The sequence below is a fragment of the Mirounga angustirostris genome, unplaced genomic scaffold (assembly GCF_029215605.1).
Source record: "Mirounga angustirostris isolate CCGP_5_RB_7025 unplaced genomic scaffold, mMirAng1.0.hap1 SCAF_11, whole genome shotgun sequence".
In the NCBI taxonomy this organism is placed as follows: domain Eukaryota; kingdom Metazoa; phylum Chordata; class Mammalia; order Carnivora; family Phocidae; genus Mirounga; species Mirounga angustirostris.
In genome coordinates, this window is record NW_026991719.1 from 19804534 (window position 1) to 19817979 (window position 13446).

The 13446-nt window shown below is 39.6% G+C and overlaps 1 protein-coding gene across 13 annotated transcripts in view; it reads right to left on the bottom strand.

The window, feature by feature from the left end:
* The window catches only part of APOO (apolipoprotein O), an 86919-nt gene that overhangs the window by 20710 nt on the left and 52763 nt on the right, over positions 1–13446 (bottom strand). Inside the window, exons 8-9 of one of the 13 annotated variants that reach the window (XM_064573875.1) lie at positions 7714–7779; positions 3722–3995 (exon numbers count right to left, since the gene is read on the bottom strand). The exons of 8 other annotated variants lie outside the window; for them this stretch is intronic. In XM_064573875.1, coding sequence (XP_064429945.1) covers positions 7744–7779 — 36 coding nt within the window. In that variant the 3' untranslated portion in view covers positions 3722–3995; positions 7714–7743. Of the gene's footprint in view, positions 1–3720; positions 3996–4024; positions 4961–7713; positions 7780–13446 lie in introns of those variants that run through there. 4 more of the 13 variants (XM_045875990.3, XM_064573876.1, XM_064573877.1 and 1 more) reach the window with 4 other exon arrangements.

The window sequence follows — 13446 nt, forward strand, 5'->3', positions numbered from 1 at the left end:
ATCTCCTCCCATTCTGTAGATTGCCTTTTAGTTTTGTTGATTGTTTCCTTCGCTGTGCAGAAGCTTTTTATTTTGATGGAGTGCCAGTAGTTTATTTCTGCTTTTATTTCCCTTGCCTTATGAGACATATCTAGAAAAATGTTGCTCTAGCCCATGTATGAGAAACTACTGCCTGCGCTCTCCTGAAGGATTTTTATGGGTTCAGGTCTCACATTTAGGTCTTCAATCCATTTTGTTTATTTTTGTGTGTGGTGAAGGAACGTGGTGGTCCAGTTTTCCCAGCACCATTTGAAGAGACTTTTTCCCACTGTATATTCATTCCTCCTTTGTTGAAGATTAATTGATCATATAATTGTGGGTTTATTTCTGGGTTTTCTGTTCTATTCCATTTATCTATGTGTCTATTTTTATGCCAGTACCATACTGTTTTAATGACTACCCCTGTGTAACATAACTTGAAACCTGGAGTTGTAATACCTCCACAGTTTTTTTCCAAGACTGCTTTGGCTATCTGAGGTCTTTTGTGGTTCCATACAACTTTTAGGATTGTTTGTTCTAGTTCTGTGAAAAATGGCTGTTGGTATTTTGATAGGGACTGAATTAAATGTGTGGACTGCTTTGGGTAGTACAGACAACCCAATTCTTCTAACCCATGAGCATGGAATGTCTTTCCATTTCTTTATGTCATCTTGGATTTCTTCATCAGTGTTTTATAGTTTTCACCTGTTTGATTAGTTTATTCCTAGATATTTTATTGGTTTTGGTGCAACTATAAATGGGATTTTCTTCATTTTACCTTCTTCTGCTTCATTTTTAGGGTACAGGAAGGTCTCAGGTTTCTGTACATTGATTCTGTATCCTGAGACTTAACTGAATTCATTTATCCTGGAGTTTTTTTGTGGAGTCTTAAAGGTTTTCTATATATAGTATCATGTCGTCTGCAAAGAGAGTTTTACTTCTTCCTTACCAGTTTAGATTCCTTTTATTTCAAATATTTACCTTTAATTAAAATTAAGCCTTGGATGAGAAATTTAGTCCCACAAATATATTGCTGGTCCCTCTGACAGAAGTTTTTGCATTAGATTGGGTGGGTGCATTAAATTAAAAAGTGAAAACGTTGACACTCATGGTACACCATTCAGCTTATATAATAAACATGAATACTGCTGGTCACAATGAAAAGTGTTTCTCTACATATCAAACCTTTCCCAGAAAATGAGTGCAAAGTGCGTTCATTAATATAGAACAATGAGGAGAACATAATCTCGGTCTCTTTTTCACTGAATTCAAGGATTCTGAACTTTAAACGAATAAAAATCAGTAATACTCACTACAGGGCCCAATTTTTTTTTTAAAGATTTTATTTATTTATTTGACAGAGAGAGACACAGTGAGAGAGGGAACACAAGCAGGAGGAGTGGGAGAGGGAGAAGCAGGCTCTCCGCTGATCAGGGAGCCCGATGCGGGGCTCGATCCCAGGACCCTGGGATCATGACCTGAGCCGAAGGCAGACGCTTAACGACTGAGCCACCCCAGGCGCCCCTACATGGCCTAATTTTAACTGTCATTGGCTGGCTATTTAACCACAAACAAGTCACATTATTTCATCTGTATATGGGAATAGAAGCATTTTACCTTATTTTGAATCTCCTTTAGGCCACTTGAATCTAATGTCATTGATCCATTGGGGAAGTACTTTGCAGTACAGGGGCCACCTGTCAGCTGGGATCCAGCAGTACATTTACCATAAAAGCTGCTAACCCAGTGGCCCAGGTACCTGCTACTGTACCGCCAAGGTGGGTGGTCCCTCAGCTCACCTTAGTTCTTCTATCTACTACTATTGTTTTGATTTTGTCCCAAGCGGCAACACAGGTGATAAGATTGATGAAGGCATTCTTTAGCATCTCTGGTCCCTTTTTCCCCATTGAAACAATTGCTTTACAATCTTGATTTGTGATAAAGCAATCTTTCTTAGGACTCCAACTACCACATTATCACAGAACAGACCACACCACATTTGTCTCTTCAGAGCACCTTAAATCACTCTGTATGGTAGAGAACATTCCCTCCAAAGTCTCTAGAGTTATTCAAATAGAACAGTGCTGATTAACTTACAGATAATCTGAATTGAGAGTCTCAGTTTTATCGTAAGGGGAACTGGTCATCAAAACACAGAATAAAAAGTATAAACCTAAGTAGAAAGTATTACCTCAGGACAGAGAAAAACAGAGTACAAACATACTGAGGTCAGGAATAGCCAAGAAAGGAAAGATATAAACTAGCACTGTGAAAAGTATAAAGAGCTGGAGAAATGCAAGACCTTACAATATGCAAATGTTTTATTCCCTACAGTTCAGCGTTCATGGAAGGCAAGCAAAAAGTGATAAACGTAAAAGGCAGGCAGCACTGGATACAAATCACCACAGAAGAAAAGGATCATAGTATAAAGAGCGACTGAGTTAGCCTGGTTGGAAAGTGATGACCTTGCTGTCCTAGATACAGGCCACATACTAGTTCAAGCCGGCTCTGTGACCCCTACCCCACCAACCCCCTTGGAGAATTTAAGAGGTTTTAAGGCAATGTTTCAATACCAACGAAACGGTTAAAAATGGGAAGTAATATCTTACAGTTAGGAGGCACTCAAATACCTTTTGATTAATGACCTCAAGAGCCATTTCTTCATCTTCTCTAGATCAAGCAATCTCAGGAACAAGGAAACTTGTGGAGTTTCTACTTTCTGGGGGTGATAAAGGAAGCGAAGCCAATGGGAAAAGCCTGAAATAATAATAATGTATTTATGAGATATTAAATTTAGGGCACAGCTTTAATGTATTTGGATGACTGGTACAGTAACACAAAAGTATTTCCGCAAAAAAGGAAATAGACTTCTGGGTCACTACGGGGATTATTCTAGGGACAAATTTGCTTCAGCTCATTAGACCGGTGCTAATGCTGGCAACATTCTCGGCCATTTTGGCTCTATCAAATGTACTGAACGTTAACATGAGCACGTTCCATTTGTGCTGTGCTATCTTCCCAAATGCCATCAGATGTGGAAGGTCAACAATCCGGAATTAAATCGACACTACAAGAATACAAAGACAACTTTTAATTTCCAATCTGACTGCAGTTTGGAAATTCTCAATTCCCTTTCACACGCTGTTCCCCTGCCATCCTCCCTCGCTGGCTGATGTCAAAAGGGGCTCCTGCTGTTCCCATCAGCACTGCAAATACAAAGTTCAATAAGCTGTGCATTCAGGGGCCACAAAAGTGAATACAAGGCTGACACACACAGAACCAACACACACGACCACATACCATTCCTCCACCAGCCGAGGACAGACTGCTTCATTATGCATCTTCCACTGGCCTTCAAGGAGGGGAAGATCTGTGGAAGCTGGGAGGCAAGGGAACACAACAAGGGGTCACAGTTACTGTTTTCTTCTGTATGTCTTCTAATCACTGTCAGGCCAGCTACTACTTACAAGGTACGTTCTCAGGCTGGCCGGTGAAGCCTCGTCTCTCAGCTCTAGAGCCACCCTGCTTGACTCAACTCTTGTGGGGCTTGCACTGTGCAGACTGCCAGCTGTTACTGCTGAGGGGGGTTACCGGTTTCAACACACACACACGTACACTCAGAGAGACATACCACACATACAACCACGCACACCGCACACATGGGCACCAGGTACGCTTAAACTGTCACTCAGTAATATTAAAAAAAAGCAGAACAACTTTTTTTTTAATTTGGAATTTTAATTATGTACATAAATAGCAACTTGAGAACGAGGAGTTCTAAGGCTAGACATTATCTCTAGGTGAAAGGATTTCCAATTAGTCCACTTGCAGTATGGCATCACCCAAGATAACAAAGAAGCCTAGTATAGTTTGTCCTGAAGAAGAAAGCCAATTTACTATATTCAGTACTGACTTCTCTGCCATTTCTCTGCAGAAATACTGGTTTACTGCATGGAGTTTCCAATGTTTACCTATAACTAAAAGAAAAAGAAAACCATAAGCAAACTGCCAGGGAGAAAAAGAGAAACTCTAAAACTTTGCTTTTTGAAAATTCATTAAGGTTAAACTGAGAAACCCTATCAAATATTTACATTACTATTATGACCATAAGGATCATCATGCACCAGAAAAAAACTGTAATTATTTCTGTTGTACAGACACTTAAACCACAAAGCAGAAAGGTTTTGTGTTTCATTCATTTTGTGTTACATTCAGATTCTCAACTGGCTGTGTACCTGAGCATAATTAAACGGATGGATGGATGGATGAATAAATAAAAAATGCTTAAACAGCATAGCACACACCACATCTCTCCCCTTCTGAAAAACCAAACAACTACATTTCTGTCCATCTGCTGAAGGAGAGCATGATTATATCACCGTCAGGTCTGACGTATACCTTCCCTCATACCACCCCACTATTCTTCTCTGGAATGGAACACACATCATCCAAAGACACACCAAAGACAAATGGATTCTTCTCCAGATTGCTTTCTTCCCAATATGTAATGAATCTACTTAGCAATTAGAGGTTCATAAGTATTTTAGAGATATACTTTTAGATACAAATATATCTTTTAATATAAAACCAAACTTCTTAAGTTAAAGATGTAAACCTCTAGCTTACTTTTTCCATTTCAGTTTATTAATCTGCTTTGGACTTCTCTAAGAATTCAATACATTTACTACATTGTTAAAACTGCAAACTGGAAACAACCTATTTTGATAAGGATTCAATAGGCCACAGTAGTCCATACTAGTAAATTATTAAGCAGCTAAGAGGAGGAATGAGACAGATCTCTAAGTACTAAGAGAAAAAGATGCACATAATATATTAAGCGAAAAAAGGCAAGTTATTTCATTCGTTCAACACAGCTAAACACAGCACTATGAAGTATTCTTACCGAAACTGAACCTCAATATGATGGAGCCTTCAGATCTAACTATCATTTTATGGGAAATGGAGAGAAGAGAGGAACCAAGAGATCAATAGAATGACACTAAATGGATGTACTCAGCCACAGCCAGAATGTGGTATCTTCTAAAGGATAAATAGGCCTGTTTTTCAAAACATGAATGGCAAGGGAAAAATGAAGGAGAAGGAACTATGACAGTTTAAAAGGGACTTCAGGGACCTATCAGTCAAATGTAATGGGCAGATCCTGTTTGGATCCTGATTCAAATAAACCAAATGCAAAAAGACAATCAGGGAAATCTGCATACTACCTAAATATGAAATGATATTAAACAATTAGTGTTAATTTCTTTAGGTGTAATAATAAAATTGAGATATGTTCCCTCATGGAGGTTTCAGTGTACTTGCAAAACAATTCAAGGAGTATGAGCTCATTCTGTCAAAAAACCAAAAGAAGGTATGGATGTGCACACATTCACACACAGAGAAAAATGTCTGGAATGGTAATGTCAAACTACTAACAGAAATTAACCATGGAAAAGGAATAGAGAACCAGATAAACTAAAAATACTTATCTAAAAAAATTTCTTTTTAAAAAGATTTTATTATTTGAGAAAGAGAGAGCACGAGTGGTGGGAGGGGCAGAGGGAGAGGGAGAAGCAGACTCCTCGCTGAGCAGGGAGCCCGATGCGGGGCCTGATTGGATCCCAGGACCCTAAGATCACAACCTGAGCCAAAGTCAGCTGCTTAACCAACTGAGCCACCCAGGCACCCATAAAAAAATTCCTTTACAACAAATATGTATCACTTTTATAATTGAAAACTCCATCTCCAATAGAGAAGTAAAAAAGTAAAGAATGAAATCAAGGTTGTATATACAGTAAGCTGAACTCTGGCCCAGAGTATTTTGGAAAGATGAAATAGATATTTATGTAGTTTCCCTGTATTCCAAGTCTCATTGTCCCTGCAGAGAAACATAATATATTCAACGTCAAGTTTCTGGAGGACATATGTGGTTTCCTGGCTGCTCACGTTCTAGTCTCTCTTCCAATAGCAGATCCATCCAGTACACATCTGGCCTGGCTCTCCAGAGATGCTGATTCTGGAGTGGGGCTTAGGCCTCTGTCTTTTAACAAGCTCCTGTGGTAATTTGTTTGTATAATAAAATTTGAGAAGTACAACTGGGGGTTACCATATGAAGGGCTGAGATGTGAAAGAGGATCTGGGTTTGTTTTCTGTGACCCCTAAGGCAGGATCAGAACCATTGCATAGGAGTTACAAAAAGACTTATTTTTGCCTAGTATAAGAAACAGCTTCCAGGGGCGCCTGGGTGGCTCAGTTGGTTAAGTGACTGCCTTCGGCTCAGGTCATGATCCTGGAGTCCAGGGATCGAGTCCCGCATCAGGCTCCCTGCTTGGCAGGGAGTCTGCTTCTCCCTCTGACCCTCCCCCTCTCATGCTCTTCTCTCTCTCTCTCTCTCTCATTCTCGCTCTCAAATAAATAAATAAAATCTTAAAAAAAAAAAAAAGAAACAGCTTCCTAAAAATCAGAACCATCCAAAGATGGCTGCCCTGTGGGGTAAGGTGCCTATCAGTGAGGATGAAAAGTGAGAACACACAGAGCTACAGGGTATTTATGCTTGAGGCTGGCTGGGGGGCCAGAGGACCCCTCTCAAATTCTAAGACTATATGACTCTCTGCATCTCTAAAAATACGGAGACAGCTAGACAAAGAAAAATCTCACACTGAGGGCTTTCATGGATTGTAAATAGCAGTCATGATTTACAATAAGTGTAGCAGTGATTAAAAAAAAAAAGACTATAAAAGAAAATTCATATTCACTGCAGAATATTTTAAAATATAGAAAGTTATATAGAAGAAAAACTATAAAAAACATCCATAATTAAGATACATACTTAAATTTTTTGTTGTATTTCCTGGTCTTTATCCTCTCTAAAAATGTACCATACTACCTTTATTTTTCATTTAACAAGCTTCCATGCAATTAAATATTACTGAAACATATATAACATTCCTCTTCATGGATATACCAGAATTAAGCCACTTTTTGTAGCTAAATATTTGTTTCCAAACTCATTATAATCTTATCAGGAAATCACAAGTGCTGTTATATAATTTTTCATATATACACAAACAAACATTAACATAACTACTGTTTTATACTTAGCTGGTATTCATGAGTAAATACTGAACAAATGAATGAAGATAGTGAATTGAGTATATGAGCAGAAGAAATCACACTGATTTTCGGACTTCATCTGGTATCCTAAATTTCTCTAGCCTCAGGTTATTCAATCTTTAAAGAAAGAATAATTACACCTATGAATTCCCTATGGCACTTATAATAATATTTCTATATAATCTTGAGCTTCTCTACAACCATCACTCATTCAACAAATGTTTATTTAATGACTATCAGATGAATACAAGGGTGCCTACTATAGTAAAGTCTTATTTGAAAAAAACACAAACCTAAGAAATAATGGCACTTTTCAACTGTTTGAAATAGCTTTGTAGACAAATCACAACTGCCAAGTTCTAGCTTGTCTAAAAAACCCACGTACTTCTCAGGAATGAACACAATTAAACAAGTGAAGGCACTTAAGTCCACAAATTAAAGATGGAATGAAACATCATACCGGTCCTTATGTATCTACATGAAGCTGAAACTGCTATAATTAATTAAGTTAATTAAGGACAAGTCATTTCAGCTGGTGCTAACAAGGCTAAAAATGACTACAGAATTCTCTTGTTCTTTTACCTGATTAAAATGGGCAGAGCATGGAGCATTCTATTTATTTCCAGGTGAATTCTTCACATTTCCTGGCTTATAAAACAAAAATTAAGAATATTAATACAGTTTAAAAAGAAATAGTGAAACTTCTAAAGAAAGACTGGAATGTCTCAGCGTGCCCATCTTCAGTATTTGGCTGAATACAACATTAAATATTCTTATAATGCAACCTGACCCATTTCTTAGTTAACTGAAGGAATTACGAGGGCTCCCTGAGGGCCCTGCTGTAGACGGTGACTTAGGCACAGAGGAGAGCAGGAACTAAAGCCCCATTAATCCTCACCACAGAGATTCAGCCAAACAGCTGATTCTATAAAAAATCCAAGAGTGAAAAGATTTCTTTACTACTTTATGCTGCTGCCATTGCTAAAGAATTAAAAAAAAATAAAAATAAAGAATAAAGCTGTTCTTCTCTGTGTATCATCCACCATAGGGGCTAAATCACAAAACATGTTTACTGTGAAAGAGGTTATAATTGGACCACACCCATTCTGCCTGGCCACCATCTGGGAATGTATAATTAGGTCATTTCATCTACCAGAAGTGATATAGGAAAGTTTCTAGTAGGAAAAGTTCATGAGCTAAATGTTTAAGGCTTTACTTTCCTTCCTGTATATTTTCAGTACTGTAATTCTGAAAACATGTTAATAAGAATTGATGTCCATCAAGGGGGTGAACTCTCATGAGATGGCAACCTGAAAACAGAAGGCTGTAGGTGAGTGGGCAATGGGGCTGGGATTCTGTGGTCTAGACTTGGTGCAGGTTCCCCTGGTGGCCTTCTCCAAGAGTTATCCATGGGTGATGGAGGGGGGAAAGTGAGAAAGCAGGAACATATACTAACCCTGTAATTTCAGAGCATGGTTTCTAGGCAACTCCAGGCTTACTGGAGTGGCTGAAAACTGGTCTGTAAGCATGGTGACCATACATCCCAGCATGCCCAAGTTATACTGGTTTATACCCACTGTCCCAGCATAATTAACAGCACCTCCTTTCACTCTCAAGCATATCCTGACTTGGATGATAAATTATATGGTTACCCTATCTCCAGACCACATCCACTTGATGATGAAGTTCTGGGGCACAAGGCCCTGTGTATTGCTTGGTGGATCATCATATAACACCCATGTCTACTTGTTGCTCTGAACCGAGCCCTACAGGACTCAGTACCGTGTGCCTTACTGTATTCCTTGAGAGCCACAATCACACACACACAGACACACAGACACACACACACACCCAGGCCTTCTTGCTGTTGCTTTTCCAACCTGCCAAGCTCTTTCCTAGGATGAGAACTTGCAAAATGTATCCCTTGACCTAAGACTGGTCAATCCCACTTTCTGCCTGACTAAATGCTACTCATCCTCTAGATCAAGGCTTTCCCGTCACGTGTCCTTTGATTTAGATGAGAACCTTCTGTTCACATTCACAGCACCCGTGTGCTTCCTGATTTGTAGAATTCTTCCACTCATTTACTAATATGTGAGCTGAATCATTTACTAATACATAAGCTTCGTGAGGGCACAATATCCCTAGGGACCTCCTAGCACATGGTATTTAAACATTTGTTGAATAAACAATGAAATGTTTATTCAGAACCTAGAGATCTGATGAGGGTAAAAAAAAGTTTGGGTATGTAATTAATGAAGAACAAAAGAGATTTAAAAAAAAGAGACTTCATTTATGAAGGTAAGTGAGATAACCATGTCTGACAATTGGGTCTATCATAAAAACCATATAGTTCTCTACCTAGTTAAATATATTTTAGGTGTGAATTACCTTAATGTAATGCTTGCCAAGTACTTCTAGTGATATTCCTATATATTTTACTATCTATACTCACCAGCATCTCAATCTCAAAAATATAAGATGCTAAATTCATAAGCTTTTTTATCTTTTGGACATTCAGAAAATGAGCACATAAAATATTCTTCTGGTTGAGGAAAACAACTCTGTTGCTAGGAAATTTTTCTTGTTTGTTTACGTATCACTTATAGTATAACAAAACATGACAGTCAAATACCTCACTAAAGAAATATTGAGCCCATCCACCCTATTATAAATCAGGTTTCTCTTGGCAGAAACTGCCATGATCTCAGAAAAAAAACAACATTTTCTGACTTCAAAAGACTGTGATTTAGTACAAGCCAGAAATTAACTTTTTTTTGCATTTTCAGACAGTTGTATTTGAAATATTTTATAACTGATTCTCCTTATAATTTAATTTTGATACCTATCAGGTTTCATTGGTTTTTTTTTAAGATTTATTTATTTAGGGGTGTCTGGGTGGGGTGCCCGCTCTCAGATTTATTTTATTTTAGAGAGAGAGTGTGTGTGAGCAGGGGGAGGGGCAGAGGGGGGGGGGAAGAGAATCTCAAGCAGACTCCCTGCTGAGCATGGAGCCCGACACAGGGCTCGATCCCAGGACCCTGAGATCATGACCTGAGCCAAAATCAAGAGTCAGGAGCTCAACCAACTGAATCACCCAGGCGCCCTGGTTTCATTGTTTTTTAAAGTAATTAATACATTTTATTTAACCCAACATATCTAAAATAATATTATTTCAACATACGATCAGTATAACAATAATGACAGTTTACCTTCTTTTTATTTGTACCATGTCTTCTAAGTTTGCGTGAATTTACACTTACAGCACACACCTCAATTCAGACTAGCTATATTACAAGTACCCAATAGCTGGCTGCCATATTGGACTGTATAGGGTTAGAGGAATAAGCTAAATAGCACTCTGATGGTTAGTTTTATGTGTCAACTTGGCTAGGCTATAGAAGAAAATTTATTTTCTTACCACAGCCATGAACATGAATGATAATTTCTATTAGCAAAATAAAAACACTTGTCTCAGTTCAAACATTTACTTCCAATTAGTACGCACTACCACGTGAAGAGGGATTTCCAGACAAACCTCTGAGGTATACTAGCCCACTGAAATGTCTGAGCCCCTCCCCAGTTGATTATTTTGATCAGTTACTTAACTTCCCCAAATGCAGTTTCCTCGTTTGTAAAATGGGAATAATAGAACCTGCCGCAGACTCCGTGAACAAAGAGTTTAGCACCCAAGGCCAAGCTCACAGCAAGCACTCAATAAACATTATTAATCCTAGGTAGAAGATCATGTACCTTTTTGATGGAGAAATAAAAGGTAAGGATAAATGACCTGTTAAAGACCCCAATGACATCCCAGTTCACTGGATATGGTAAGCAGAATCAGGCCTCCCCCAAAAATGTCTGCATCCTAATGCTGGAAACTGTGACTATGTTACTTTACATGGCAAAGGTGAATTTCCGCAGCATGGAGGGAGGTTCAGGCTGTTAATCAGCTGACTTTCCAATAGGGAGATTATTTTGTATTATTATATGGGTTCCGATAGTCAAAGAGGGAGACTAAAGACAGGGTCAGAGAAATGGGACATGAAAAGGACTCAACTTGCAGTGGCTGGCTTTGAAGATGGAGGAAGAGGGCCATGAGCCAAGGAAAGCTGCAGCCTCTAGAAGCTAGGAACAACCCTCAGCTGGCAGCCAGCAAAACAGACCTTGACCCTACAACCACAAGGAACTGAAATGAATTCTGTCAACAACCTGAATGAGGGGGGAAACGGATTCTCCCCTGGAGCCGCCAGAAAGGAGTGCAGCCCTGCTGACACCTTGATTTAGCACCAGACTTCTGACCTACAGGGTCTAAGATAATATAAATTTGTAGTACTTTCAGCCAGTAAATTTGTGGTCATTTGTTATGGCAGGATAGGAAACTAAAACACTGGTGGGAGGACTCTTGACTAATGGATATAAGCCCTACTATTCCATTTCCCATCAGGAGAGGTTATCTTCTCAAGCAGAAGCAAAAGTATGCAGCGTCACATGACATCTGTCATGGCTGTCACGTGCTAGAGTCTGGCCATTTTATGTTTCTTACATGGATAAACTCATTTCGTCCTCAAAGCAGCCCCATGAGGTCCTACTCTCATTGCCCAGAGTGCGGGAGCAATTTCCCCAGGTTTCAAGGCTTGTAAGAGGTGGAGGTGGAGGCAGGGTGGGGCGGAGCGGGGCAGAGCCTGGAGCACCTACCCCAGAGTCCACTCTCCTGGCCACCAGGCTATGCTGCATTCTGCTTAGTCCACCTTTTCTTTTTCTTTTTTTTAAGATTTTATTTATTTATTTGAGGGCGCCTGGGTGGCTCAGTTGGTTGGGCGACTGCCTTCGGCTCAGGTCATGACCCTGGAGTCCCGGGATCGAGTCCCACATCGGGCTCCCTGCTCAGCGGGGGGTCTGCTTCCCCTTCTGCTCTCTTCCCTCTCATGCTCTCTGTCTCTCATTCTCTCTCTCTCAAATAAATAAATAAAATCTTTAAAAAAAAAAAAGATTTTATTTATTTATTTGACAGAGAGAGAGACAGCGAGAGAGGGAACACAAGCAGGGGGAGTGGGAAAGGGAGAAGCAGGCTTCCTGGCGAGCAGGGAGCCTGATGCAGGGCTTGATCCCAGGACCTTGAGATCATGACCTGAGCCGGAGGCAGTCACTTAACCAACTGAGCCACCCAGGCGCCCCTGGTCCACCTTTTCTGATACAAAAGCTTTATGCCTTTCAAAAAAGGAGATGCTCCCCATGCCCAGAATTTTTAACTTTTTGTTACGCAATGATGTTAAAAAAAAAAGAAAAAAGAAAAATCATTGCCTAGTACCTTTAGTTTTTAAACAGCTGACATTAGAAAAGGCACCAATTCAGAACAAATTTAGCTTTATGAAAAACCCACCACACCATCCTTATTTTTATTTTATTGTGTTAAGAACACTTAACATGAGACTGACTCTCCAGACAAATTTTTAAATGTACAATACAGTACTGTTGACTTATAGGCACAATGCTGTACAGGAGATCTCTAGAACATATTCATATTGCGTGACTGAGACTTTACACCCCTTGAACAGTAACCCCCCAATCCCCTTCCCCTTCCCCACCCCCAGCCCCTGGCAACCACCATTCTACTCTCTGCTTCCCTGATTTTGACTATTTCGGATACTTCATGTAAGTTGAATCATGCAGTATTTCTCTGTCTGTGACAGAAATATCAGAAAGGACCATTGTGAAACCATGTAACTTACTGAGAGCTAAACTTGAGAGTGTTTAGTAAGCTGAGGCATTTGGAATGGAGGAAGAGAAAGCAGGGCATATTTACTCAGGGTGGTGCCTGCCGCTTCCCTTTCATTTTCCTGCTGAGCCAGCAAGGCCTGAACACAACTATTAAAAGCCCAGCTTCAGAAGTTCTGCTGGGTTTTCACGTTAGTAACAGGTTTATATTTCTTCACGGATTTTCCTGCCCTTTAAAGAATTATTAAGGCTTTACTTTTTAGTTATTGTTGGCCTTTAGCAGTCATTCTACAATTCTTTTATAGTAACTTGTTACATTTTTTTAAAACCTACTGAAAACTAAACGTGCCATTTACGGAGACACACTGCTGTGTTTGGCTAATTATAGGACAACTCCAAAAGAGCCATCTGTGACCCTGGGGCTCCACGCCCACAACTGGCATCCATCTCGGATACTCAGACGTTGCGCTGATACTTGCAAAAGGGTTTCAGATCAGCAATGGACAATCAGGAAATAGTTCCAGGCTTTTATTAAGCTCCTAGACTCAGAGTGAAAACCATAATGGAAAAAAAAATCAATAAAACCAACTACGATAA